Raw genomic sequence first — 27,539 nt, 5'->3', positions numbered from 1 at the left:
TTCAGCTAAAGCTCTACTCTGATCAAAGCAAACAAAGTTTGACACGCAGCAGCAGAATTGGTCTTGCTACTGCCTCTTAAAAAAGTACAACATGCATCCTTTTCTTTTTAATAAGATACTACCACTGTGGATGACTTTCTTTGTTTCCCGCAAAAATAATTGTTAAGTATTTTTTTTAAATGCATGTACCAGTAACATTTCCATGCTCTGGACAACAAAAACCGTACTATTAAAATCCCATTTCATATTTTTTCAATAATCCGTTATTGCGCAACTCTGGCTTTTACAAGTTTCAGTTCATTTTCTGTCATTTCAAGATTCCTTCCTCCTCTCATCTCTCGTCCCTCCTCCTCCTCCTCCTCCGTCTTAGTTTGTCACCCGCCTCCCACGCGGCCCCCTGCTAGACTTCTACTCCAAGCGCAGCTGAGGGGCCGTCTCGACCCTGCGGAAGCCCCCACACAGGTGTGAGTGTGAGCTGCGGAGACACCACCTAGTCCATCCACCCATCGAACCTCAAGCTTTCTCTTCTTCTCCTCCTCCTCCTTCTTCCTTCCTTCGCCTCCTCTTCGACATCACCGCAGCATTACTCATCTCTCATCCTCTGCTCCACTTGAGAAGCTGCCCCCCCCCCCCCTTTTCTTCTTCTGGCCTCTATGAGACTAGACTTTCATTCCTTCTGCTTTCACACTGCAGCACAATCAACCAGAAACAGACCTGTTCTCCAAAGACTGGGAATGACAATCAAGCCATCGCTACTTTGCATTTTGGACTCATAAATCGAGCAATATTACTTAAAAACTGACTTTCATCCGGATGCGTATGATGTCTGACCATATCACTTTGAGCGTGCTTTTGGACACGTCTTTTGGTACGTTTATATTGTCTGTTGTCTAAGCTGATCACTGTGATGTGATTTTTGGATATATATATGAATGTGTTTTTCTGAACCCACATTAGGTAAATCCTAGAAATCGTCAGTCTTGTTACTGAGAAACCTCTCAACATTCTTTGTCACAGTGTCGTACTTCCTGTGATGACCTCGAGGCAGCTTTATTGTGATACTTCTGAACCTCTTTGTCCGTCGCCAGTATTTGACGTGGCAGTGTGCAGCAGCTGCAACAGATTGCCCGTTGCATGACTTTTTCTGACAATCAACTTTGACCAAAGAATAAAAGGCATTCCATATACAGTTCATACGATTGTTTGTCCCTTGAATGAATTCGTTACTCAAGTTTGTGATTTTCTTGATTTAAAAAATATGACTTTGTAGTTGATGACATTAGTGTGAGTGGCATGTCATTGTTGAAATAATATTAAAGCTAAAAACAATAATCCATTCATTCATTCATACATACTGAAATAAACAATATGGAGTAATACCTGTGTTCAGTATCCATCTTATCGGGTGATCATCTGTAGAGTCTGTAGAGGAAATCAGTTCAAGAAAAATGTACATCGTGGCCATGAAGGGCTCTACATGGTCTTCAATAAATTCGAATGTAAGTCATTACCTTCCTACAGATCTGTCGTGCCTCATAAAATGGATACTATACTGTACAAATTCATGCATATAATCTCTGTAACAATGATCCTACATACCATGTCAGCAGAAAGTACTTCACCTACCCATGATCACATCGCGGTTGTGTTGTGTCCCTTGTAGAGCGTGTGCGTTAGTCTCCCTTGCAATGGTTCAGAGACGCACACTGCACATGAGGACACCTGCAGCAGTTTGGGCTTCTCAGGCATGCCGAGTCCCACTGTGAGCCACGACAGTGAAGCTGAGGATGCTCGAGTTGAGGAGGAGTCATGTGATCAGGAAGAGGTTGTAGTTTTTGAGACCTCCTCGGTGCCGGCCGTAGAGGTGGAGACGGCGCAGCTGCCCGCCTCCCTCGGCCGCTGCCGTAAGGCTTTAGATGGGACCCGGGAGGAGGAAGAAGGATCGTGTCCAGAAGTGTCGGTGCGCTCTGGGAAGATAGTCGGATCTTCCCCAGCTTCCTGTTTCAGGAGCGATGGTCCCCAGGTCGTACGCTGCTTCCAGGTAGCCCCCCAGGGTGACGCTGAATCCGCCTCTGCTCGGCCTCTGAATGATTTCAAGGCTGGCACTCTTAATCACTCCTTTGCAGCACCGCAACAAATCACAACTTGTGAATCTCTTAACGGTTAAGTAGCGGGTGAATTATACTCATCATTCAGAGGTGTTGCACAGTGGTGTGTTCTCAGCTATGGTGATGGGTTACAAATGTTCTGTTGTACACTTTGGCTTTACTTTCATCATCTTTTCAAACCCAACGTATGGCTTTCCGTCTCCTTCTTTCTTTTCAAGTAGTTGGTGGCGGGAAGGAAAATAACACGGTGATTCTGTTGCTTCCAAAAAGTCGTAAGCACATTTGGTGAACTGGCTGTTGCCGTGAAAGTGACTTCACGCAGACGATGGCTTTAGAAAGAATGCAATGGTGTAAAACAAGTTGCTGTGAGGTGTCTGGTTAAACAGCCACTCGTGGGGCTATGCTCCCATCCACAGCCCCCTCTGGTGCAGACCCAGACAGTCACCATCACAGCTGTCTCCGCCTCCTTACCCAGTGGCATCTCCACCACAGAGGTCCCTATCGTCCCGACCAAGACCTTCATCTATGAGTCGTCAAAGGTAGGGGCTCCAGCAGCTGCTCAGCCCAGATGTGTCTCGGCCGTAGACGGTCTGTTTGCGTGGAGGAGTCTTGGGAGGAACCAGGCCAGCGCCTCCAGAATGAGAATACAGCAGCACTGCACCTTCCCCGGCTGAAGCTCACGGTCACATTATCTCAAAATGATTACTCAGTCTCCCCGTTTTTTTTAATTCTCAGGTGGCAGTTGATGGGACAGACGAGGACAAAGACGACACAACCGTGTCCAGCTCCAAGACCGTAACCTCAGAGAGCACCAGCGGGACCACAGTCACGACCACTCACATCTCAAAGGTTAGCATTGGAATCCTGCTTTGTGCTGATTTTTTAATTTTCATTTTATTTCGCCTCTCAATTCTACGTTTTCTTCCCACCACCAGGTAGTGAAAAGCGGATCTTCGGAGACCCGCGTGGAGAAGAGAATCGTCATAACCGCCGACTCTGACATCGACCAAGATAAGGTACAAAACACTACCCGGTTGCCATTAAGTATCATCTGATGAAAATGAGGACAATTGTGACTTCACTAATTCATATCAAGACTAATACAAGTGCGCTTAATGTCTGTCTTGCAGGAGAAAGACGGCGGAGCATCGGCATTGTAACTGAATCACCACACGTTGACCAGCTCCGTCTACGCACACATATCCAAACAACATGCCCTGAATCTGCACCTACTATTATGGATGATTCAGTAGATGCATCTTAGTAGATCCTCTTTGTTTGTTTATCAGTTGTAGATAGAGGAGGGATCCACAGTGCTCGAGTTTGATCAAATGCTTATCTCGCCCCCCCCCCCCCCCCCCCCAGCATTTTCAGTTCAGTTTGCTTTTAAATGCTTTTATTTCCCTCGTGTTTTTTACATTAATTTTATAAACAATGCACTGTTTTCATTCTAGTTTAGACACCATCAGCATTTATTCCCTTGGTGCTGCTCGGGGAACGTTAAGACTACATTCAAGGGAATTATTTTTTTGTTGTTTACCGTACTTGTCTATTTAATTGTTGGAGTGCTGTTCTTCTGCTCCTTCATATTTTAAGCTACAGAAACCGTTCAACTATCAAAATGTTCAGCTTTTTCAGCTCATGTCTGCTGTAGCTCTTCATATTTCTAACCTTTAAACTTTTAGAATTATTAAGCTTTTTGCAAATTTGTTTTGAATGGGATGTCTGGAGAATATTTTTAAATCCTCTTAAACGTCTTCATACTTTCAGCTCCAGACACCATTTCAACTTTCAAATGTTGAGAAAATCCTGAACTATTGCCGCATAATTCAGCTTTCTGATATCTTTTAAACTTTTTGAACTGCAGCAATTTAACTTTTATGATTTCTTCAGCCCTTTTCGGACTTTATAATGGGTGTGTATTGCGGAGCTTAGAGTGCGTGATGTCACCGCTAGAGTGAAGAGCAGCTTGAGATTCTTGTGAAAAAAACATTTGTATTTTGCCACTGTGTCCACAATCTTCACTCTTCATGCATACTTTTTGATGGAGAAGTAGCTAATATTGTCCTTGTCATAGACTAATGACTGTGGAATGCCACCGACTTACACATTTGGCTCAAGGAGCCGCAGAGCGATATGAACTCCAACCAACTGCTCCATTAGACTCCATTAGACTGGTATAAAGGGCATATGTTTGACAGGTAGTTTGTTGAAAATCACTGTTCACTCTCTCGACATTATGATTATGTCTCCTCCCCCACCCAGCCCCACCCTTTCAAAATAAAAGCCCCATGGTTTAACTGTATTTAAACAAGCTCAAAATTAGGCTTTTTTGTTAAAATAATGAATGTTCTTACTAATACTGCGACAACTACTACTGCTGCTGCTAATATAGTATTACGACTACTACTACTTCTACTATAACTTTTGCTGTTGCTACTATTACTGCTACCATCAATATTATTACTACCACTACTGCTATTACTACCACTATTACTATTACTTATACGACAACTGCTACTACTACTACTGCTATTCATGCTACTAAAAGTAGTAATACTACTACAGCTATTAGTATGACTGCTACTAGTATTACTACTACTGCTACTTATTCTACTGCCATTACTACTACTACTGTTATATTAAATACTACGACCAATACTACAGCTATTACTATGACTACTGATACTACTTATTCGACTACTTCTAATTACTAATACTTCTAATACTACTTCTACTACAACTACAACTTCTACTACTACGACAAATATCACTACTGCTACTAATACTTCTAATAATACGTCGACCACAACTTCTACTACTACAAATATCGCCACTGATGAAATTTTGTAAGCCATAGAAACCATTCGAATATCAAAATGTTGAGCTCTTTCAGGAGAGGTGTGATTTGACTTTTCATAGTTGTAATCTTTAAACTTTTTGAATTATTAAGCTTTTTGCAATTTGTTTTTAATTGGATATCTATTTTCAGCAATGTTTTTGCAATTCATTTCAGATTTCACCATTCCAACGCATTTTCAGCAGGAAATGCATTTTCTAGTTCAGGAAAGGCATTTTCTTTTTTTTGAATGGCATTACATACCGTGCATAAAAAAGTGGACAAAGATTTGGACAGTTGCTTTGCTCAGTTCACTGCTCAGGTACAGAATCCTAAACATATTCTCTTTCCTAAACCAGCAGCGTACACATTGTTGTAAAGCTTAAATTTAAAAAAATGGATCTATTTTGAAATAATTCTCTATTTTATAGAATTAATGCTTTTATAGTATTTGTACAAATGTGAGGTTTTTAAGTTATTCATCCATCTGCTCATTAAATTGAAGGTTACCACTGTGCTGTTTACTGAATTCTGAGGTCTCTGCTCGAGGCTCTGAGACTCTGAATCATTCTTATTCGTTTCCTCTTGTAGTCCACCAAGTTTATCAAACCTTTCACAATGTCCACATGACAGTGGAGCGCTTCCTTCAGTCCTATGTTTCGTTCAGTAGCATAGAACTCATAATTGCATTGAATATATTTGGTTGGTAAGAAAAGCTCTGCAAGCTTTGGTCTGTTTAACTCAGGTTTTGATATTCTTTGTAAGACTACAGACCTTCTGATTGTACGAGGAATGTCCATATATATGTATATCCATCCCGACTTTAAATGTACATTCATGTTCAGCCAAGTGAGGTCAATAAATACGAAGCTCATCTGTCACAGTAACCACGCTTGTAAGGGCTGAAGGCAGCTGTCCCAGTATGTGTGGCGCGTCTCATAGGAGCACAAGTTGTCTTTTTTTACATGTTCTACTATACAGTAATGTATTTGTAAAGTAGGAAGTGTCTTGTGTGATTTGATGTACTGTGATGTTTCGACACGCGCTGAATTCCAGACTTCCACTAGAGATGTCACAAGTATTGCATTAATTATCACCCAGAGTTTGTAAAGCCTTTTTACCACATAGTCCAAGTAGATCGCTCTCACTTGCTGTTGTGCTTTTCCATAGAAGAGAAAATGCTTTAAATATATGAATTCCTTTTAGATAGCATGTTTGTCAGCAAACTTTTTTTTTTTACCCCAAAAGAAGCCACATGTAGCTACATGAACAACAGAAACCTCGCCTGGAAGAAAATGTAGAATTTCACAAAAAGAAAATAGTTTTTAGACGACGGAAAAATATTGTTGCTTTGTGACTTATCCCTGTCTTTTTATGAAAAAATAAAACGTGCATTACTCTGCATTTTATTTGGCAGTCTGTGTGTGAAGCATACCATTCTGAACGTACGACAGAGATCTTGGTAAGAAATAAATATTTAATGCCATTCACAGTTGATGTTGCTGCATGTCCAACCAACACCAAACTATTGAGATGAAACGATTGTAATATTCTATCATGTTACATTTGCCTAAACAATAGAGTACAAACAGTCTCTAAACTTTAAGGAAATAGCCTAATAACAAAATTGAAATCAAGCATAGTTCAATTTTCTTCCTCTAATTTGGTATTCATTGTTTCTTGGAACTATCACCTGATCACATTTACACTCATTGCTGTTTTCAAATAGAATCCTTAATCTTTACAGCATTAAATACTAGATGAATATGATTTGGATTGACCATATCACTGACAAGGCAAACCTGTCGAAAGCACACCGTAGGAGTTAAAGCCACGTTGAGGAGGAAACAACCCTAACATGTGCAAAGACTGATAGACATCAACTAAAGTTCAACACTGAGGAGATTGACCCTTTGGAATCAGTTACATGTTTAATACAGAAACAATAACCTGCTCAACTGTACGGTGTTTCGATAAATGAGGAAATGTTTGAATCTGAAAGTGTCTAGGTGAGTTTGGGAAACTACAGGCATTCAGTGGGACTATATAATCCATTCCTTCCAACAAGCAGTAGACAGTGAGGTCTTTCAGTCCATCGTGTTGTTCTAGCGAATCGTCTTGACTGGGCTCTTGAAACTTGACGCAGCCTGAAGTTGGAGTTGATAAGCCATTGGGTGAATTTTGAAACCATATAGCCTGGAAGAAAAAAACAAAAAAACAATCACCTCCTGGACAAAAGGAAATGTCTTTTTTACAAAGGCTGAGTATTGTATGACATCTTGTGATCACCGATATACCAGAACTGTGTTTCAGTACAGATACCTAAACAGGACAAATGTGACCAGGTAATCAATGTCAACCTGTAGTACTTGTTCAATATTGAGCCAGACTAAGGTCCGAGGGAAACGTGCCTTCTATACGCCAACCACTTAAAGGAGCAGTGTGATGGAAACACAGTAATGACTATTATATTCCATTTTTGCCAATAAAGCCCCGAAATCCGACACATTAAAACATACTAAGAAAAGCACGGCACTAATAAAAACAAATAATAACTCAAACACACCGTGGCACAAACTGGTTGGCTGGTCGCTTTGAACGATACTCTGGGTGCACCATGAACAGCATGTGGGGGAATCCGGTCCCAAAATAGGCTCCATCAGTGTGGTGGTGTCTGGAGGATTTGGGGGTGTAAACATCCATGCACTTTGGGCAGTAAAGCTTCACCATTGCTTCTCCAGGGATGTCTGACAGACCTACATCAGACAAGGGATGGTTGAGTACGTCTTCATAGCCACTGACAACGGTACAGCGTGAATTTGTCACCGACTTACCGATCGGAAGCATTGGTTGATTCTCGCAGTAGACTCTGGGGCAATAGCCAAAATCCCCTTGTTGATACTTTTCCAACTATGGAGAACAAATAATTTAGAAATCTCCATTGATTCATGTCATGAAGCGTGTCAGAATGTGAAATCATGAAGTGATAGCCTACCATCTGTGCAATGCCTCTGTTTGTGAGGATGTAACGTGCATGTATGAGCCCGTAGAGCATCTCTGCTGCCTGCTCTATCAAGTCACTCTGATTGGGGTTATCTTCAAGCTCCTCATCTGTCAGATCAAAAGTTATTAAAGGCAGTTAAAAAAGGGGACTCTACTTTATTTCCACATCACGTGGGAACCGCTAATTCCTTGATATTCTCACCTGGCTCCAAGTCCAGAATCATGTCCAAAGCCTGCCGATAGTGAGGCACCTGCTCATTCAAACCTGTCAGGTTGAACTTGTCCTGTATGTAGTCTTCATCCACCTGTAACACACCATTGGAGATAATGAATGGCCATCAATGGCATTATTTACTGATGCAAGCAACATCCCATTGCTACAGCACATTGATAAGGAAGTGTTATGCAAGAGCTTAACAGTACTATTTAGATGCTGCCAATGATAAAGCAAGGAGTTGAAATTAGAATTGGATTGTGTGAGTGCTAAGCTAATTAGACATGTTACACATTGATGCCTACATGCCAAGTACTTTTTACTGTACATGTCGGGGCTTTATTTATTTATTTATTTATTTATATATATATATATATATATATATATATATATATATATATATATATTTTTTTTTTTTTTTTTTTTTTTATTACAAAGTAATACTTTGTAATATGCTATATCTATTTTGTTCCTTTTGTTTCAAAACTAGCGAAATCTTAATTAAATCAAATGAATGACAAATAGGAACAGAAAACTGGTGGCTCACGTGACTCCTTTACGTTCATTAAAACCTATTTACGGCAGCTGACCTGTCGTGACAACAATGGGTGTTCTCACTAAATGTGGCCAAATAAATTCCAGTTTAAAAACAATGTGTGGACCAACCTCACAGAAGAACTCATTCCCTCTGAGTCCACAGAACCAGGAGATCCAGGACACCTCCTCCGAGCTGCTCATCCTCCTGACGAACCAAACAAGTCAATGGACCGACGTTAACGCTGTGGCTAGCGCCTAAACACATTCACGTCATATAAGATGTAACGTTTACGAACACATATTAGATATTTTACAGCTTAGTTGCAACAAACCTGATCTGTTATCTCGCGGACTTTGAACAAAACATTTGATTTTATTGTATAATTTAATGCAAACCGTGAATTTGCGTCTCAAACCTGCTGCTAACGTTAGCTTGTTTGCTAGCGTCCGTCGGCTATAACACGTATGGAATTTATTCTTATAACAGCAACATGTAGTCAACGTTAGAGGTACTGTTTCCTGAATGTGTATAACTGTTTACAGGGAGTCACTTTCACTCACCTTTATTTCTATATTAGTTAACACATCAACTTGCAAGCTGAGCTAGTTTATCCTCGTTTAGCTCCCTGGATAACAAATACGTCTTCCGGTCGGTCAAAGTTTTCAAAATAAAGTTCCTCATGACGCATATTCCCATAAAATACTGCCGAGAAAGAAAATGTGGCTGATTTTGTTAAGAACATGAACAGAATACAAATTCATTTTCATTCACTTTAATGAATTTTCAGCAAAACTACCGTTGAATTTATGCTTTGAATGATGGCTTTCACCTTGTATAAAACGGTGCTATTCCTATATTGTACATATTATGGTATTTTGTCTGACATTATAATGGTCATGTAGAGTCCAGATATTAATCGGCCCTGTGTTCTATTTAATTAAGTAGCTAAAGCAATATCATATGGATTAAGCAGGCTTTGGTAGCCCACCATATACAAAGCATTTCATGTAGATTCCATTTCTTCATAATGCACATTATACAGTGTGGTTGGTGTTTTGTTTTTTCTGTTGACATGGATTTTAAAGATGTGGGTTATATTTAAATCTGAAAAAAGTAATCCCTCCTATAGGATGAAGAGCTCTTTCAAGGCAGATCAGAAAAGGTTTTGCGACGAGGTGGTGCAACATCTTTGTTCTCCTGCTCCTTTCCCATGCCCTCAAACATCAAGATCCTTAAATGAAGAAAATGACATGTCAGCTGCTGTACAGGACATTAAACGTATACAGTATAGAGAGTACTACTGTTGCATTAAACAATCATCAGACATCTACTTTCAGGTTCTTTATAAAAAAATTGAGCCAATATTATGAACAACTCATCATTTTTCAGGTTTTAATTGAGATTGAGAAACAACTTTTTAAAATTAGAAAATAACAATGTTATCGGCTTTATTCACGATTGTATACAGTATTAATAGAGGCTTCATACATTTTTTTAAATATAATTTGGAGACTTAATCTCCGCTAACTCTAATCCTCATGTGACCCATCTTTGGTTCTCCGCCCATTCTCTGAATGTATTCACTTACAGTTTTAGAATTCCATTTCTTTTTCCCAGCATCATATTCAGGAAGTCACTGTAGCTGAGGGTGTCTTTCGATGGCCCTCCAGCGACCTCTGCCATCATCTTTTTCAGCTCTAGGTGAGTCTTGGCCAATCCGAGTTTTTCCAGCATTTGTTTTAACCCCATTAAATCTATAAAGTTGATCGTTCAAAGACAGAAAATAACTAAAAAAGTACTTATCGATATAAAATCTGTGCATATGATGTGAATCACTACTGAAAGCAACAGTTGCGAATTGTAGCAACAAATATTTTAAGATTTTAAGACAAGTGCAATTATACCTAATTCTCCTTTGTCGTTGAGATCAAACTCCACGTATTTCTCTGTAATACAAGCAAATGTAATCTCATTTCAAAATGTATGACACTAAATAAAACAATTAACTGAGGAGCGATTGGTAGCCTTTTGATACTCACTTTTAAACATGTCAAGCTTTGAACTTAGGTCTTCCTCTTCTGCATACTTGGGGTCTGAGAGAAAAGCCTATAGAGCAGTGATACCAAATAATACAAATCAATCAGACATATGATTATTGGTATCACACAGGTCACATGTGTTTGTGTCCAGGCCCTGTCTGTCGTAAAATAACTCCAAAAGCCAGTGATCTCTAGTGGAACACGATGAATTTTTCAAAAGAGAACAACTCACCTCATTGATAGAGTCCAGTCTTTCTTCCTGTTGAGACTTGAGAAGACCGTATGCTTTACCTCCTGTGAAATGATGTACAGGACGATATAAAGAACGTGAAATGACAAACAGAGTTAGCAGAAGGAAAGGCAAACTAACCTTGAGGATTGCTGTCCATTCTGTTGACAGTGCTGAGAGCCTGTGAACACGGAAAGTGCAGAAAGCTATGATGGTGTTTCTCTAAATTGAGCGACAAGAGGAAGTGAAGTTCCAAAGTTGTGGTTTGCGTTGGTGAGGTTCCTCTGCAGTATTTATGGCTGCAGCAAAAGGTATTAATTCACAGTACAACACTCACACATAGCCTCGATTTGACCAGCACAATAAGAGTAGTTTTCATGCAGGATACCTGCTGTGTAATTGATAAGCTCTAATACAGTCTATGTGGAAAAGTGTTACATCTCCACCAGTTTTTAAAAAACAAGTTGACATTACAATTAAGGATGGAAGAGGGACGCAGCACTGTGTTGTGAACAGTGAGCAATGCACATTTACCTGCAGAAATAATCTGCTGATGAGGCATGTTTGAATAAAAATTGATGCATTCACACCAAAAGTTGCATGCATAGAGCAATGCACATGTCTGCCAGTCACTGAGCAGCTCCACTGGAGTGGTTGCTGGTTGAATGCCTTGCTCAAGGGCACCTCAGTAAAGATAATTCGGGAGGAGCAAGTGCTGCTCTTTAACATATCCAACTCAAATTTAAACGTGACCTCAATATATTACTTGGCAACAACATAATGTGCTCTTATGTTCCGTTTGTCAATTTGATGTGGTGTCTTGTTCTTGCCGAATGGGGGCTCTATTGACCACACATTTAGGTACAACAGAGCAAAAAACAACATTTGGCTGTGCAGGTATAGTGTCATGTGTGACTTAGGGAACTGAGAATAGGTGGAGACCAAAAAAACAAGTCTTGAAGTGAATACAATTTTCTCACTCCAGTTGGCTGCATTACTTAGAAAATGGCACATTTTTATCTACAAGGTCTCCGACTATTAGTTCTGTTCATAGTCATATCAGAATGCAGAGGTGAGTAGGTCACTGAATTATTACTTTACCACATTCGAAATGTATTTTATTGTTCATAGTCAGTTTAACAAAGAAGTATTTGCTTTATACCATCTCTGACTGTTGTTGAACTTAAAACGTACTTATTTAATAACGGATGTAATATATTTTGCTAATTATTGTAAAATCTTGAATGATCTGCCTTATAGCTATGTCATCTAAAACCCTTTAAACAACGTACTCTGGGTGTTATTCTGAAAGGGATTCTAATCTTTATCTCTTATCATTTCAAAGACATCGCACCAGTGACTGTGTTTGCTTCTAAAGAAGACGATATAGTTCTCCCCTGCTTTGAGAACTACAGAACAACTATACAACCCTACAACTACAGAGTCAAGTTGGTTAAGTATGCCACAGATGCCAGTCAGATGAAGGTGATCCTTGCCAGGCCTAAAACAGCCAACCTCCAGGATGCTAAACGTGTGAAATGGGATGCTGATAGAAATCTGTCTCTTTCTCTGACAAAAACACAACTATCTGATGAGGGACTGTATGGATGTGAAATCTGGCAAGGCTGGGACTGTATTCATGTCAAAAACATTTCTATAAAAGTGAGAGGTAAGATTACACATTATGTTCTCCGAATTTTCACTCTTTTTCAAATAAATCCCAGCTCCTGTATGACAGAGATCTCACCTTTTTCAGACTGCAAAACCCTTCAAGCAGTGAAAGCATCTCCCGGCGCAGCCGTTAACCTGAACTGCCCAGTGAACGTCACATCAGGACAACAAGCACCCCAACATATCTCCTGGGCAATGCTGAAAGGAGGTAACCGTAAACCTCTTGACTCTGAAAGGGTTGAAATGAACGGGACGTCATTAGCGATCCAGTCTGTGCACGACAGGGACGGTGGTTGGTATACATGTAAGCACGTGTTTGGACAAACTCAGCGGTGCTTTGAAATTTACCTGCGTGTCCGAGGTAAGATTTTTAACTATCTTGTATCATCGCTGCCAACAAAAGACAATATGCATAACTCCTAATGTACCTTTTCTATTTCCTTTTCTATTTTTGCTATTCAAATAAAGTGGAAAATGTCGCTCTGGCCACAGATCCAGGTATTGCAGCAAAAACTATAATATTATACAACTTAATTCAATTGTGTCAGTATTCTCCTGTTAAATGTGATGTTGCAAATGCTTAGATTTGCTTCCTGTCTTGCCCAGGATTGACAACCAGTGAGATTATTCTGGAAACCAAGATGGAGGGGAGCAGTGGAGGAGCATTTATTGCTGTTCTTGTGGCTTCAGTCATTGTTGGGATTGCCATAATGGCTGCACTGATGGGACTATTCATTTACCGCAGGCGGAACACCCGGAGAGTTACACAGCAAACCCAGAGGCACACACCAGGTTTGATCTTCATTCATCTTGATGAGCAATGCAGTGTCGTGGCATATTAGAATAACTGTGTGTGCTCTTGTTGTTCAGGTACTTTTACGCATGTTTATGAGATTGTGGATCTGATACCTTCAGAGGGTGAGCACCATGTTACTCTCTCACAACCTGTTTTAGTCCAGCTCCTGTGACCTTTGTGTACCACTTCACTGATAACTTTTCAACTTCATCTCACAGAACCTACAAACAACTGTCTCTACCAACTAGCCCTGGATGAAGGCCTGTGTACTTGTAAGTAGTACTACTATCATCAAATCACAACTACAGTCATACTTTAATTTACATCATGTCAAAATAGCCAAATAACAAATTCCTCTCCATCATTGCAGTCCGGCATCAGTGACATTCAGTCTGCTGAAGACAAAGAAGAAGATTTTCCTCGTAAAATCAAAGTCCTTACTGTCTCATCTTGTAAAACATGTAACATTAACTCACCTGCAATGTGTTTATCTTAAAAGAGTAACTGAGATTTAGATGGATCAACATAGAGAATGCTAAACTGTTTTTAGACTGCTGAAAAGAGTCCTTATTGCCATGTTTTTTCATCAACATCTGATAACAATATTATTATTTTTTTAAATGAAGACGTGTTTACAATGTAATCTTTCTATTTCTTTCCAATGTGAATAAATATCTATAGGATGATGAATGATCACGAGGAAGGAGTCATAAACACTGATAACCATTTCAAAAAAAGGTATTTTTAGTGTATAGATGGTTGAAATCAAAGTTAAAAGACGCTTTTATTTAGTTCACAGCCTGTAATAAATCATAGAAACTGTCAGTGGTGGCGACAGCTCCTCTTTTGGTTTGTCTTTGCCGTTGTAACTCCTCCTGATTTGCATCCTGGATGACCTCGTAAACATGAGTCTGTGAAGAGGAATACTGCAGTTATTACATTGGGAAATATATGCTCGACAAAAGCTATATGAAAAATTATTTTCACCACAATTATGTTTTGTCTCTTACCATTCCAATACTTGACGGTTCACTTCCTGCAAACAGGGAGGAAAGAAAACATCAGCCATTCGTGGATTATTTCATTCTCATTGAGGCGCCCAGATTATTCTCAGAGTTGTACAGTAGGTTGTATGTCTCCTAAACCACATTCACTACCTGCATCCTTGTGCCGCTTCCTCTTGGTGCACATGTAGGATCCTCCAGCGGTTATACACATCAGGAGAGCTAGCGGAAGGGCTACCCACGCAGGTGTTTGCAGAGCTGTTGACATTAAATAGTAATAATTTCCTCTCTGTTTACTCAGAAACATGAAAACATTTTGCTTTTATTTCGGAGAAAAGGCAACAACAGCGTTGTGCATACTTACGGTGAACAGTGTGCCACTTCTTTGATGCCATCACATCACTCTCTCTATGCACAAAGCAAATGAATTCATCTGATGTCATTGACAAAACTGGGAGAAACAGCCTGTTTATCAGAGAGTTATTGACAGCCATTAAGCAGCTCTGCCAGCTATTTGGTCTACCTCCAGACCAAGTCAAATTGATGTCTTTTCCACATTCTTTAGTGCAGGTAAGCACACAAGTGAGATTATCTCCACCTGGCCCACGCTCTGAAGTAACTGTAAAGACAAACGTGAGAGGAAATGTTTTATAATAGCAGTGACACAAGATATAGAACAATTCATGCTCCGCTCTGGCATTTAAAGTGTTAACACTGATTTTGTGAAACACCTTTTGCTGCTCAGTGGAGTCTGAACATTGGTAGTCCCCAGCATGCAGAGCACTCACTTTGCTAATGACCAGCGATGAATCTTCATTGACATGGAATTTCTCTGTTTGGCCTTTGTGGGGTGACATATCCTCTGTCAGTGTCCTTTCACCCACAGACCACTTCCCCCTGACACTCACACCAAGAGAGGAAGTGTCGCTACAAGAGAGTGACACTGACTCACCCACTGCTGCAAACACTTCCTCTCTGACATCTGAGGGAAAGGGGGCACTGGTTACAGTTTGGACACATTAAACCACATTGTTCATTTGGAGGACGCTGAAGTGGAGTTTAGTACCTTTTATTGTTGTTGTGTAACTGATGGTAGCTTTCACTGTGTCATTCTGAGTCAGCTGGCATTTCCATTTTCTGTGATGATCCGTCAGCTTTTTAGTGATGATTAGTTTAGAGAAGCATTCAGAGGGATTTTCAAGGTTAAATCTTTTCCCATTTAAAGGTGTGTTGTCTCCTGTCCTCCACGTGATATGTATCCCTTTGTTGTTACAAGGGGCGAGTCCTTTATACATATTGAGGAAGCAGTGAAGCTCTATTGTGCCTACCGCAGCACTGGAGCGCTCAGTAACTGTTGAATGAGAAGATGAAATGTCACGTGACACCGTGATATTGACTTTACATTGTTCAAGGATGGCTTGAGTCATTAACTTTTTTTTATATAATTACCAAATAACTGAAGTCCAGCTGCTGCTTGTGTGAGAGATATAAGACAGAGTCGTAACGATATAAAGGAAACCATTCTTCGCTCAGATGTCTTCTCGCAGGTTTCTTGCTTATTGCTCAATCCTCTGATAGCAAAGGTTTTCTAAAATCACATGCTCAGGAAATTACTCATCTGTAGTTTAAGACCAGCCCAGGAGAGGCCCATGTTCATTTTTTCACATTAACCCTTTAACTTGTAGCGTGTAGTTATGGATTCAGACCTCAACCTGAACAGCCATATCAAGACAATTACAGAATCAGCCTACTATCACCTGAAGAATAGATCAAGGATTAGAGGACTTATGTCTCAACAGGATTTGGAAAAACTTGTCCACGCATTTATCTTCAGCAGACTGGACTACTGTAACGGTGTGTTTACAGGTCTCTGTAAAACGTCCGTCAGAACGCTGCAGCTCGAGTCCTCACTAAGACCAGGAGGGTGGATCACATCACCCCAGTTCTGAGGTCTTTGCACTGGCTTCCTGTCCAACACAGAATTGACTTTAAAATCCTGCTGTTGGTTTACAAAGCACTGAATGGTTTAGGGCCAAAATACATCTCTGATCTGCTGCTACCTTATGAACCATCCCGACCCCTCAGGTCGTCTGGGACCGGTCTACTTTCTGTTCCCAGAGTCAGAACTAAACATGGAGAAGCAGCGTTCAGTTCTTTAAATCAAGATTGAAGACTTTTCTGTTTGCTGCTGCTTTTAATTGAAGCAGATTCAAGGATATTAATCTATTTCTGCATTTTACTGTATTTTATTGCTTACACTGCTTTTTAGTGTTTAAATGACTGTTTTTAATGTTTCAATCAATGTTCTTAATTGTTTTTAAATCTCCTTTTCTTTTGCCTTACGTTTTGATGTTTCTAATGGTTTTATGCGAAGCACTTTGAATTACCTTGTTGTTGAAATGTGCTGTAGAAATATCCTTGCCTTGCCTTAACTTAATACAAACGTGTGGCCAGTATGCAAATGAATGCTTCATGTGAACTGTCCATTGTGTGTTTTTCATGTGATATTTGTCACATGTATAAATGATAATACACTCTAGTAACACCTGTTATCGTCTGTATCGTCTTATCTGTATTGATGTTCTAAATGCGAACAATTTTACAAGTAGGGCTTCTAAAGCAGCAATGAGGATCCTCAGTTGGAAATGATTTCACTTTCTGCAGCATATTCAGCGTTAATCCACTGGGTGGTGCTGTCAGACTGTATATTTGTCCTGTTAATTACTAGTGTAGAATTGACCAGTTTCAGTGTCCGGTAACTTGTACAAACCTCAGGTTTTGTTTCGCATGCAGCTCTACCTGAAGAGTGTTCAGTACATCCTTGTAATGTTCCACTCTACAGGTGATGTTGAGGCTCATTATTTTCAACGTTAATGCAATTAGCTTTGTCTTTATTCAAGAGGTGAAACAAAAAACAATATATATTTGGCCTGGGTTACATGTTATTTATGGAAGATGAGACAATTGTATGAATTCAGTTTTAAGAACCAATTAACAGACTATTTTATTTGGATATCTAATAGTTCAGGCAAATGGAAATTGTTGATGAGAAACATACACATGGATGTTCTGTAATTATGTTTACATGTAAAAGTAAGACAAAAAAAATCATTTATTTGCACACAAATGCACAGCGTTTAAGCAACAAGTAAGCAGTACACTATAGTTCAGGTATTAGTCAGAGCAGTACACTATAGTTCAGGTATTAGTCAGAGCAGTACACTATTCAGGTATGAGTCAGAGGCCTCGGACGTGCTGTAACTGTGTAGGACTTGACCTTGAGTACAACGCTAGCAACTCCCCTCAGGTCGGGCAGAGAGGCCCCGCTCTCAGGAGGGATGAAGTGGAAATCTCTCAGCAAGTAGGCAGTGAACAGAAAGAGCTCCATTTTGGCGACAGACTCTCCCAGGCAGAGCCGAGCACCCCCTCCGAAAGGGATCAGGGCTCGGGCGGAGTTTCCTCCTCCCTCCAGAAAGCGCTCTGAAAGCCAGAGAGGAGCTGCTTCATTTGAGATCTGCTGAGCAAGTGAAAGGAATGCACTTCACCTCACGGTTAGAGCAGTACCTGGTTTGAAGCTGTATGGGTCAGACCAAACTGCAGGATCATGGTGTGCCCCAAAAAGATTAGGAATGATGACTGTGTTCTTCGGGATGAAGTAACCTGCAATACTAATCATGAATGGTGGTTATACATTTTCCATAATGCAAAGTTTGTGTGTAACTGCTGACTGACACCAACAGGAATATATCAATATGGAATACTTTATAGACATAAACATTGTACAACAAATGTACACCCATTTGGTGCTGTCTAGTTTATTTATTTATTCATGATGTTGTTGGTTTACAGGAAGCAAGCATTTTTTAAAGCAGAGGTTCATTATTCCATGCTGTTTACTTGTTTTCTTTCCCAGTGTAGACATAATTGCTTTTTTGCATAATATATTTCATGCAGGCGTTTTTAATTATTTCTATACAGCCATGTTCACCATGCTTTCAGTCTTGGTGTTGGACCAAGAAGTAAACGTGATGAGTGAAATATTGGAGGAACGTAGGTCTGTGTTACAAGATTTGTATACTGGTCTGTATTGTACCAACCAGTACCAATGCCTTAACCATATCTGATCTTATAGACATGGTAGTTCGCCAATTATCTTATAATTCTTTCATTTTAACTTCATTTTGCCATTCAGCTGACCTGCTGTCTCGGATGGCTCTGTGTGGCACCGCCAACGGGGCAACCGGCCTGAGTCTGAGCACCTCGTTGATCAGAGAGCACAGGACGGGGAGTCTGTGTCTGTCACTGTACTTGGGGTATCGTCCCTCGAGTACTGTGCACAACTCGTCATACACTTTGGCCTGCACCTGAAGATTAAAGAAGAAGAGGGGAGAGACACTGAGATAAACTTCAGGGTTTGTAAATATGTTGTTTTATGGTAAATGACGTGCCCTGCCTCTGGTCTGTGGAGGAGGAAGGCCACAGTCCAGTTCAGCCAGGCTGCAGTGGTCTCTGTTCCCCCGATGAGAAGGTCCACAGTGGCCATATGAACATGGACATCTGTCAGGCGCTGGAAACATGAAAACTCATAATTTAGTACAGAAGTGCTACTTACAGTATTCGTCTTGAATGACATTACATTTATTCCCAATACATTTGAGAATTGATCTCCCCTGTATTCTCTGTTCTATGTACTTACCACTCTGGGATCTGTGTCGTGAAGTTTGTCAAGGCCCTGGAGGAGGGATCCTGTAATTGTGTTGTCATTTTTCTTGTCTTGTGACTGCACAGACAACAAAGCAACAGCTGATTAAAATCAGCATGGCAGGAAATGGGATTTATGCAGCTGGGATCCACTTTCACACACATACAACGGGTTGTATGTGATATCTTACAAATTCATGCACTTTTCTGGATACATACACAAAGACGATTACCGGTAACTCTGATTTTTAAGGCATCTATGATGTGAATTTATTTCCTTTCTCTTTCACTCTATAGTAACATATCCAAGCAGACAAAAACAAATTATATATATATATATATATATATATATATGTATTATATATATATATATATTATGTATTATATATATATATATATATATATATATATATATATTATATATATTATATATATATATATATATAAGCCTATATATATATATATATAGGCTTATATATATATATATATATATATATATATATATATATATATATATATATATATATATATATATATATATATATATATATATAATACATATATATATATATAATACATATATATATATATATATATATATATATATATATATATATATAAGCCTATATATATATAGGCTTCAGTAGATAACATTACTCATTTTATGATCCTGATGTCTTAATTGTTCTGATCACTAAGACACACCGAGACATGCTTTTTGTTTATCTGTGACCACAGCAATTTAGCAGAATTAAACCTCTTCATTCTTTGGCATTTGTTTTCACCAACCTTGTAATTGTCGAGATGTTCTCTTATAATTTCATCTCTCTTGGCCACCTCTTTCAGGAGACGGGCAAATACTGGATTGGGTAATTTCTTTGAGAAAACAAACGACAATGTGTAAAATCTCATTCAGAAGATGTTTGCTAGTCTTTGCTGTGATCTATAGTCAAGACAGTGAATATTAGCTGACTCTGAGCAGTGGGAAGGAGTCCAGAGCAGAAATCCAGGACGAGCCCCACAGAGCAACAATCTCATTCAGACAGCTGTGCAGCTGCTGTAGCTCCGAAGAACTCTTCTCATACTAGAAAACACAGAGATTTACATTTTAAACACAACATATCAAAGAAATGCACTGTCCAGCAACAGAATAGTACGTTACGATTGCACAAGGTAACGCACGCTTCTAAGAAGAGCAACATGAACAGCGACCTTGGCCAGTCCCCAAGATAAACAGCAACCAGGCACAGCTGTCGATCCATCTTTGACACTGAGAGATACTCACTTCTTTTCCAAAAGCCAAAGTGGTGATGACATTGCTGGCTGCCACTGTGAAATCCTCCGAGAGGTCTACAGCACTGCCTTGATAGTCCATCAAAACCTAAACAGTGACCAAACCATGCTTTATCTTTTCATGTGACCACTGTGGAAATTATCCAACATTTGGTTTGAATCTCTGCAAGCACATTACAGCCCTTTAAAAAAATAAAAAAATGAATAAAAAAGATAGGGCACGATATAATTCCCTGGTGTTCATTTGTTCAGCCTGTGTTCTGTACCTCTCTCAGATGCAGTGCCTGCCTCTCGATCACATCATGCAGTGATTGCTGACAGCAACGCTGCAAAGCACTGTGGACGAGGCGACGATGTGCCCTCCACTCCTCATTATAGTCCCCCAAAGAGATGGTGTGCCCTCCCCCAGACACAATGGCACCTGATGCAAGTCAGTACAGGTAATAAGGACATACATGCTGTGCATACTTCTGCTGCAAAAGAAGATTGAGTTGTTTACCTGTGTATGAAATTGGTCTCCCAGCAAAATCTGACCATTTTTTCACCAGTGCTTCTCTTAGGACTTCACCACTATTAAGTACCACCATGGCTAAAAAAAACACAACAAGGTTTTGTATTGTCGACAAAAAAGTTTTTTTGAGTTTTTAAGTCAGTATTTGATATCATGAAATCCATCAATCTGAAATGGGATGATTACTTGTGTTTCCACATTTCAGGCGGTAGATGTTTCCGTACCGCTGTGCCAGATTGGTCAGGTGGATTGGCAGATGCTCATGCGTCAGCTCCATCATATTGCCTATAAGGAAGAGGCCGGGGGGACCCGGGAGGCAAGGAGACGAGGAGCGGGGCAGGAACTGACAGAGATACTGCAGCAGTCCAGATTCAACTACTGGATAAAGGAGTTAAGAAACACAAAGGTAAAACAGCGAGAGCATAAACAATTATCTTATAAATCCATTAGATCGAGTAATCAAGTTCAGTGGTGTACTAGTTTCCCATGTGTTAAGAAAATGTCCCATTCATTCATTGTATTTTCAAGAAATCAAAACACTTGATTGTACGATCAGCATGTTTAAATAAACAGACAATAAATAGATAATTACCTGTAGACTTACTTCCCTTGTGGTCTTTCTGTACAGATTTGTCTCTCTGACCAGAAATACAAATCAGCACCATCAACAGCACCACAACTAGGAGCACAGCTCCCACAGTGATAAATGATATTTCTATTGGCATTTTGTGTCTTCTCGCTGGTGTCCCCTTTCAGAAAGGTGGTCAGCACACTGCTTTGCCCCTTTTATAGTCTCCTCATCTGTCTCTGAGCTCGTCGGCTTGATACAATGTTGTTTTCACTAAAATCAAGGATGTCTAAACATTTTGTCGGTCAACATATCTGATAATAAGATAAATGCAACACACACACACACATGGCCAGGACTCGCTGAAGGGCATGATAACATTTCACAGTTGACAGGACAGTCAGTCATGGCATGTCTTTATAGTACAGGGAATGAAGAAACTGTTTTTCATCAAAGGATTTGGGTGTTTTAATTCACTGTAACAAAATCAAAAAATCGACACTTCAGACCCACATCAGCCACGTTTATTCCAATGGAGAGAGACAGTGCATATTCAATTACAGTAGTAGTGGGGTGGCATACCATGGTGGTGCACAAAAAGTTATTGGAGTCAATACAAAACTGTGTTGAAATGGACGGGTCGGGCAGAATAGTAGAACAAGATACAAAAAGTTGCAAAAAACATTTCTCCACTCCTTTGGTATATTTCCGGAAAAATACAGATTAAAAAAAAAAATGTTGCTCATTGAATCAAATGTACTGATAGCTGTTGTAGCTATTGAACCCACTGTACAGGCAATTTCAGTTGGAAAGTGACCAACAGTGATGTATCAACTGTGAGATTCACTGTCTTCTGGATTTCTGGAGCTTTAATTATCTGTTATGAATGAGTGACGACTGATGTATTCTTAGCCATGAGTTGCAGGAGAGAACCTGGACGGTCTGAACTTCATCTCAACGAAGGGAATGGAGGAGTCTTTACCTTTCCAGTCTATCCAGACTACTCCCTGATTCAAAACAGAGACAGAGAAGTGATGATATTTGGTTAGTGTGCTGTATCATAGAAGATAAAAGTGTTAAAAGTTCATTATTCTATGTCCCAGAGAGGTGAATTGTACCTGATTATTACTGTTGATGCCATAAAGGCCATTGAGGTTGGCCTTGTAGCAGTTATTGTACCACCAGCCTCCCATGTAGGCCCTGGCACAATGGATCCCCAGAGGATCAGGGTCCTTGTCCCGGGCTGAGAATGGGCGTCCATTATGGTACCTCATAGAGTCACCTGACAGAGAAACAGTGACATTGATGTATAAATTGTCGGACACTTGCCGTAATATGGTATAAACTGCACATTTCCTGTAAGGTTTTCACCTGCAGTTCCAGTGTAGCCAGACACTGCAAGACTGTAGTGCCTCTCCACTGAATCCACGGAGAAGTTTGAGTAGTGAGCGTATACGGTGTCATTTCCAGATCGCATATCCACCCTCAGACTCACAGGGCCGACACTGGTCAGGTTGTGAAGGAGCTCGTTTCCTAACAGTGATAGAAGTTTAAAGTGAACAGATGAGGCCAATTTATTTCATGCAGTTGTGATGGTAATAAGAACTTGCTTCAACCGTACCGAGCCAGAAGTCTTCGCTGAGGTTTCCAAAGCCGGCACTGTATTCACTCCATGTTCTGTAGAAATCTGTCTTCCCGTTCATCCTCCTCTGGAACACCTAAAAACACACATCAGATTGTTGTCCATTATCTAACATAATACTGCCATTTTCTCTGCGCAAAGCTTATAAATAACAGCAGTTCCTCTCACCGTCCAGCCGCCTCCATCAGTCTCCATGTCACAGTAGACTGTGACTGCTTGTCCCTCTTTTCCTTGCGGGTAGATATCCACCTCTCCTGACTGCAGAGCGCCATTCAGCAGCTCCTGAGAACACTCAGTGGGGAAATGGAAACGCACTTTGCCTAAGGGATAAAAAAAAAAAAACTGAAAACAAAAGAATATCTTTGTTGTGATAAAAGTATTGGCAGGACTGCTTAATGAGCAAGTACTGCGTTACATGATATACAACACCTGTAAGGAATTCTGTGGTGACAACAGATGTGTATTGTCCATCTCTCTCGCCTTGTACCAGAACAATATATCGTGACATTGGCAACAGCCCTGTCAACTTATACTCTGTGATGGACTGGTCCAGGATCACCTCCTAATGCATACACAGAAAGCATACACATTTAGGCTATTTTGTAAATGTCAGGACTTTCTTTGTACTGTATGTGATAGTGATGAGGGGATATGAATCACCTTTGTCTCCTCTCCTGCCACCTGGTAGATCAGTCTGTAGCTGTAATATACAACAGTGGAGGTTCTCCATGCTATCACAGCAGAGCGGGCACCCACCTCACTGGCTTTAACCACTGAGGGACACAACAATGTATTGAGTTCACACACTTTACGCACAAGCTCTATGTTTTACTGCCATCTTTACTCACCATGAGCTGTTGTGAATGTAGTTGAGATGACCATGCTCTGCAGACTGTCCTTCTGGCTCAGGACTTTGACTGTGTACAGGGTGCCTCTCTGCAGGCCTTTCAGCTGGTGCTCCACTGAGTTTCCAGACAGCATCACAGTCACTGTCACATTAGGAGCTGTGGCAAGAAGGAGAATTAATAACGTAGCGTAGCACAGTCATTAATGCTTTGTCATTAGTTATTAGGGTGACATTGCCACACTCACTCTTGGAGGACTCATAGCTGATGATGAACCGGTCGACTTTCCCCAGACTGGCTGTCCATTGCAGCACAGCTCTGGTATCTGTCACATTGACAACTTGCAGATGTGTTGGAGGAGCGGGCACTGCAGTTAAGACAAAATCCATTGTGTGTTTCTTGCAGATTTCACACATTAAGAGGAAACAAGTAGCTGTAGACAGTGGTAAGCTTATCTAACTGTGTACCTGTGGTGATAAGAGACGTGAGAGCGTCACTCTGGGCTCTGCCTTGTGTAGTAGTTATAGTGATAATGTAGGAGGATCCAGCAGACAGCTTGGACAGAACCACATAAGATTGCTGCGACTCCACTGTCACAAAGTGGCTCTCCCCTATAGCAGGATAATACATCACACATATCATAATGACAAGCAAGGGGATTTTGACTTGAGTTGCAGTATGAAGGCAGGCCTTAAACAAACCTGTGACGATGTTGGTGAACATGACCCTGAAGCTAGAGAATGCCGCCTTTGGTTTGGACCAGGAAACAGTGATAGAAGACTCTGTTACATTGCTGAAAACCATCTCTGTGGCTGGCTCAGGACCTGGTTAGAGAAATCAAAGAGATTTTTATTCACATTTTACTACTCCCATTACTGATTGTGTTCCTGGTAGTTGTGGAGGAAATATGCTTGACTGAACAATGTAGTACAACTTGAGTTACCTGTAACTGCAGTTGCTCGATGGATCTTTGATCTCCTCTCAGCTGCAGTGCCATACAGATGCAGGACATAGCCTGTGTTTGCCCTCAGGTTACTGAACTCCACAGAGCGTACGCTACCAGGGACCACCATAGAGATCCTCTTTGTTTCAGCTTTGCCTTTAGATCCAACAGCTTTACCGGAGGTGGCAGTTGTGTTGGTGCTCTCGCTCTGTACCTGGATTTCAGTTGTGTTCTTAACTGTGGAGCCCTTGCCTCCTTCAAGAGCTTCGTCTTCAAACTCCTCTTGGTCATCTTCGTCACCCCCTGTCCGTGGCTCTCTTCTGATCACCGTGAAGTTCTTGAACATCCCTTGTGGTGCTGTCCACGTGACAGTGAAGCTGTAGGAGGAGATGTTCACAACCTTTACAGAACCTAATCCTGATCCTCCCATCCGCCTCACGCTCCCAGATCCATGGATGGTTGTTTTATTCTGCAGAACTCGAGTCTCGACTGACGTTGCTGCGATGGTTGAATCAACCAGATACTGACTCCTCTGTATCAACTTCTCTTTGCCAATTTTGCCAGTTTCAGTGTTTCTGTTGTCAACAGATTGCACATTTGTAGTGTCTGCCTTTACCTTCTTGCTGCGTTTATTTCCAGATGATTGAGTAACATTTATTTCAGTCAGTGTGGACTGCTGCAAGGTCTCCTTCCCTGTTCTGGTTTTGTTTGTTCCCTCAACCTTGGTCAGAATGGTTTCAATTTTAGCCGTGCCATTAGATTTCCTCACATTGCTCTGGGTTACATTGGTTTGAGGTTCATCTCTTAGTTGGTCAGATCTAGGATGTGTTTTACTGGCAGTTCCTTCCTTAACAAGCTTAAGGTCAGGTTTTTGGAGGACCTTTTTAGAGGTCAGGACTGTTGTTTTGCCTTTGCGAGCCTCCTCCTGCTTTCTTCCCTCATGTTTCAACAGAACTTGACCAACAGTTGGGCGACTGGTCTTTGTGGCACTTGAAGAGTCTTTTGTAGTAATTTTCTTAACAGAGGCTTCTTGTTTTGCTTGTGTCTTAACAAGACCTGCTTTAGCATTAGTAGACACTTTGGGTTTGGTGTCAGTCTCTTTGGCGTCAGACCCTTTCTTCGGCTCTCTCTTCTGGAAGAGTGTGTGCTCTACTTTGGTTTTCTCCGGCATGCTTTCCTTGTCTTTGTTCACCTGCAGGGTCACCTTTCCTTTGGCGGTTTCTGAAATTGTAGAGTAGACATTACAATCAAAGTATGAATGTGATATTAGTCAAAGTACAACTAAAGGATACCTTCCTTTCCCTTAAAGATATGTGTCTCTGATGCTATCACATCCAAATAACTGTGCAGACTTTCACTTACTTTTATTACACTCAGCTCCTTGTGCACACTTACGGCAGTCTAGACCCATGAATCCCTGTTGGCAGATACATTTCCCCTTCTCACATTCCCCATTGCCACTACAGTCATGTGGACAATTTGCGGAACATGGACCTGGGCAGCAACAAAAATAAACAAAATGACGAAATCCACATCACTAATGAGCTGTGTCAAATATAATAATGTGGTGAAAATGACAGAATTATACATTTATCTTTCAAAGAGGACATCTCTCTTTCCAGTCGTGCCACACGTCCTTTCAGCGCAGACATCTCGGCCTCACATCCCCCAATGCATCCACCAGGCATCAAGCTGATCTTATGCGTCATCACCAGAGGAGTGCCAGGCTTCAGTTTCAGCTCGTGCTCCTTGGTGTTGCTGGAGTCGCAGCCATTACTGATGACCACCTTAATTGGTTGTGCAGGGGCAGGCTTTTCTTTGGTGGTGGTGGCGATGGGAGCTTTGATTACAGCGCTCTGATTGGCAGAGGATGTGACCTTATTTTTGTCGGCTGCAGAACCACCGGGTGTAGCGACCTTTGCTGGAATTGACGGAGCAGTTTGAACTACTGTAGGGGCAGGCTTGTCTTTGGTGGAGGGAGATTTAGCTACAACAGTCTGATTGAAGGAGGCCGTGGGCTTGTTTTTGATGGTTTTGACGCCACTGGTGGGAGCAGACTTTGGGGATGTTGACTGAACATTTGGAGCTCCAGTGGGGGCAGGCTTGTCTTTGGTAGCTTTCACTTCACTGACTGTAGAAGCCTTTACTGCTGCTGTGGCCAGAGTGGATACAACTGTCTGATTGACTGTGTTTAGCTTTGGGGTTGGGCGAATGGTCTGTTTGGCAAGAGCAGAAGTGGTTTTTGGTTTTGACTGGATGAAAACTGCATTGGGTTTGGACACGTCACTTCCTGTGGTATTTCTCCTCTCATTGGTTGTGGATTGAAAGGAGGGAAGTGGGGCGAGAAGGAGGAGAAGTCCCAGAGTAAACAGCATTTTGAGCCAGCAGCTGTACCCAGAGATGGTGGTGGATCTATATGTATGTTACTGTGAAATTATGAACTCCTTCCTCTATATTTCTAAGACCACTTAATGCCAGGTTTCTCCTAGAAATGGAAAAAAACAGAGCTGACTTGTAACCAAGTTTGATGCATGACATTTAATTCCAAATCATTTTAGAGCTTTTTTTTTTTTTTACCTCAAAGAAAGGCTTTGC

General features: G+C 40.8%; 6 protein-coding genes across 13 annotated transcripts in view; 2 read left to right on the top strand and 4 right to left on the bottom strand.

Annotated features, from left to right (window-relative positions):
* LOC306782816 (uncharacterized protein) overlaps positions 1–3,421 on the top strand; it is a 28,992-nt gene extending 25,571 nt beyond the window's left edge. For 7 of the 8 annotated variants that reach the window (XM_079276276.1, XM_079276278.1, XM_079276280.1 and 4 more), the window contains 4 exons: positions 2,525–2,647; positions 2,844–2,957; positions 3,044–3,124; positions 3,239–3,421. In XM_079276276.1, the coding sequence (XP_079132402.1) occupies positions 2,525–2,647; positions 2,844–2,957; positions 3,044–3,124; positions 3,239–3,268 (348 nt within the window). In that variant the 3' untranslated portion in view covers positions 3,269–3,421. The remainder of the gene's footprint in view (positions 1–2,524; positions 2,648–2,843; positions 2,958–3,043; positions 3,125–3,238) is intronic. The other variant, XM_079276281.1, reaches the window with a different exon arrangement.
* A 2,989-nt stretch (positions 3,422–6,410) lies between these two features.
* LOC306782236 (casein kinase II subunit beta-like) lies at positions 6,411–9,353 on the bottom strand. Its single transcript, XM_079275502.1, has 7 exons — positions 9,263–9,353; positions 8,831–8,906; positions 8,153–8,255; positions 7,943–8,058; positions 7,782–7,857; positions 7,514–7,703; positions 6,411–7,143 (listed from the first exon to the last, which is right to left on the bottom strand). The coding sequence occupies exons 2-7, from the start codon at positions 8,900–8,902 to the stop codon at positions 7,053–7,055; spliced, it is 648 nt and encodes a 215-aa protein (XP_079131628.1). The 5' UTR covers positions 8,903–8,906; positions 9,263–9,353; the 3' UTR covers positions 6,411–7,052.
* A 111-nt stretch (positions 9,354–9,464) lies between these two features.
* On the bottom strand, positions 9,465–11,176 carry LOC306782323 (allograft inflammatory factor 1-like). The gene is made up of 6 exons (XM_079275632.1): positions 11,112–11,176; positions 10,974–11,035; positions 10,742–10,808; positions 10,607–10,648; positions 10,291–10,456; positions 9,465–9,933 (listed from the first exon to the last, which is right to left on the bottom strand). The coding sequence occupies exons 1-6, from the start codon at positions 11,128–11,130 to the stop codon at positions 9,846–9,848; spliced, it is 444 nt and encodes a 147-aa protein (XP_079131758.1). The 5' UTR covers positions 11,131–11,176; the 3' UTR covers positions 9,465–9,845.
* Positions 11,177–11,803: 627 nt separating this feature from the next.
* LOC306782747 (uncharacterized protein) lies at positions 11,804–13,935 on the top strand (the record flags this gene model as incomplete). The annotated part of the gene is made up of 8 exons (XM_079276189.1): positions 11,804–11,831; positions 12,316–12,639; positions 12,727–13,002; positions 13,110–13,139; positions 13,248–13,433; positions 13,512–13,559; positions 13,656–13,709; positions 13,808–13,935. 8 exons carry the CDS (start codon positions 11,804–11,806, stop codon positions 13,819–13,821), a joined length of 960 nt encoding a protein of 319 aa, XP_079132315.1. The 3' UTR covers positions 13,822–13,935.
* Positions 13,936–17,667: 3,732 nt separating this feature from the next.
* Positions 17,668–21,671, bottom strand: cyp21a2 (cytochrome P450, family 21, subfamily A, polypeptide 2; the record flags this gene model as incomplete). Its single annotated transcript, XM_079276188.1, has 12 exons — positions 17,668–17,921; positions 18,006–18,109; positions 18,639–18,805; positions 18,895–19,008; positions 19,138–19,221; positions 19,932–20,018; positions 20,116–20,226; positions 20,428–20,523; positions 20,702–20,856; positions 20,935–21,024; positions 21,133–21,321; positions 21,551–21,671. 12 exons carry the CDS (start codon positions 21,669–21,671, stop codon positions 17,668–17,670), a joined length of 1,572 nt encoding a protein of 523 aa, XP_079132314.1.
* Positions 21,672–22,053: 382 nt separating this feature from the next.
* Positions 22,054–27,319, bottom strand: tnxba (tenascin XBa; the record flags this gene model as incomplete). The annotated part of the gene is made up of 14 exons (XM_079276186.1): positions 22,054–22,521; positions 22,633–22,796; positions 22,886–23,047; positions 23,136–23,232; positions 23,325–23,476; positions 23,586–23,718; positions 23,817–23,929; positions 24,005–24,160; positions 24,249–24,368; positions 24,469–24,612; positions 24,703–24,825; positions 24,945–26,165; positions 26,340–26,438; positions 26,533–27,319. 14 exons carry the CDS (start codon positions 27,317–27,319, stop codon positions 22,423–22,425), a joined length of 3,570 nt encoding a protein of 1,189 aa, XP_079132312.1. The 3' UTR covers positions 22,054–22,422.
* Positions 27,320–27,539: the final 220 nt, after the last annotated feature.

Source organism: Melanostigma gelatinosum (assembly GCF_949748355.1).
Source record: "Melanostigma gelatinosum genome assembly, chromosome: 9".
NCBI classification, from domain to species: Eukaryota; Metazoa; Chordata; class Actinopteri; order Perciformes; family Zoarcidae; genus Melanostigma; species Melanostigma gelatinosum.
The sequence above is the reverse complement of the archived record's forward strand: the minus strand, read 5'-3'. Positions and strand labels throughout refer to the sequence as shown.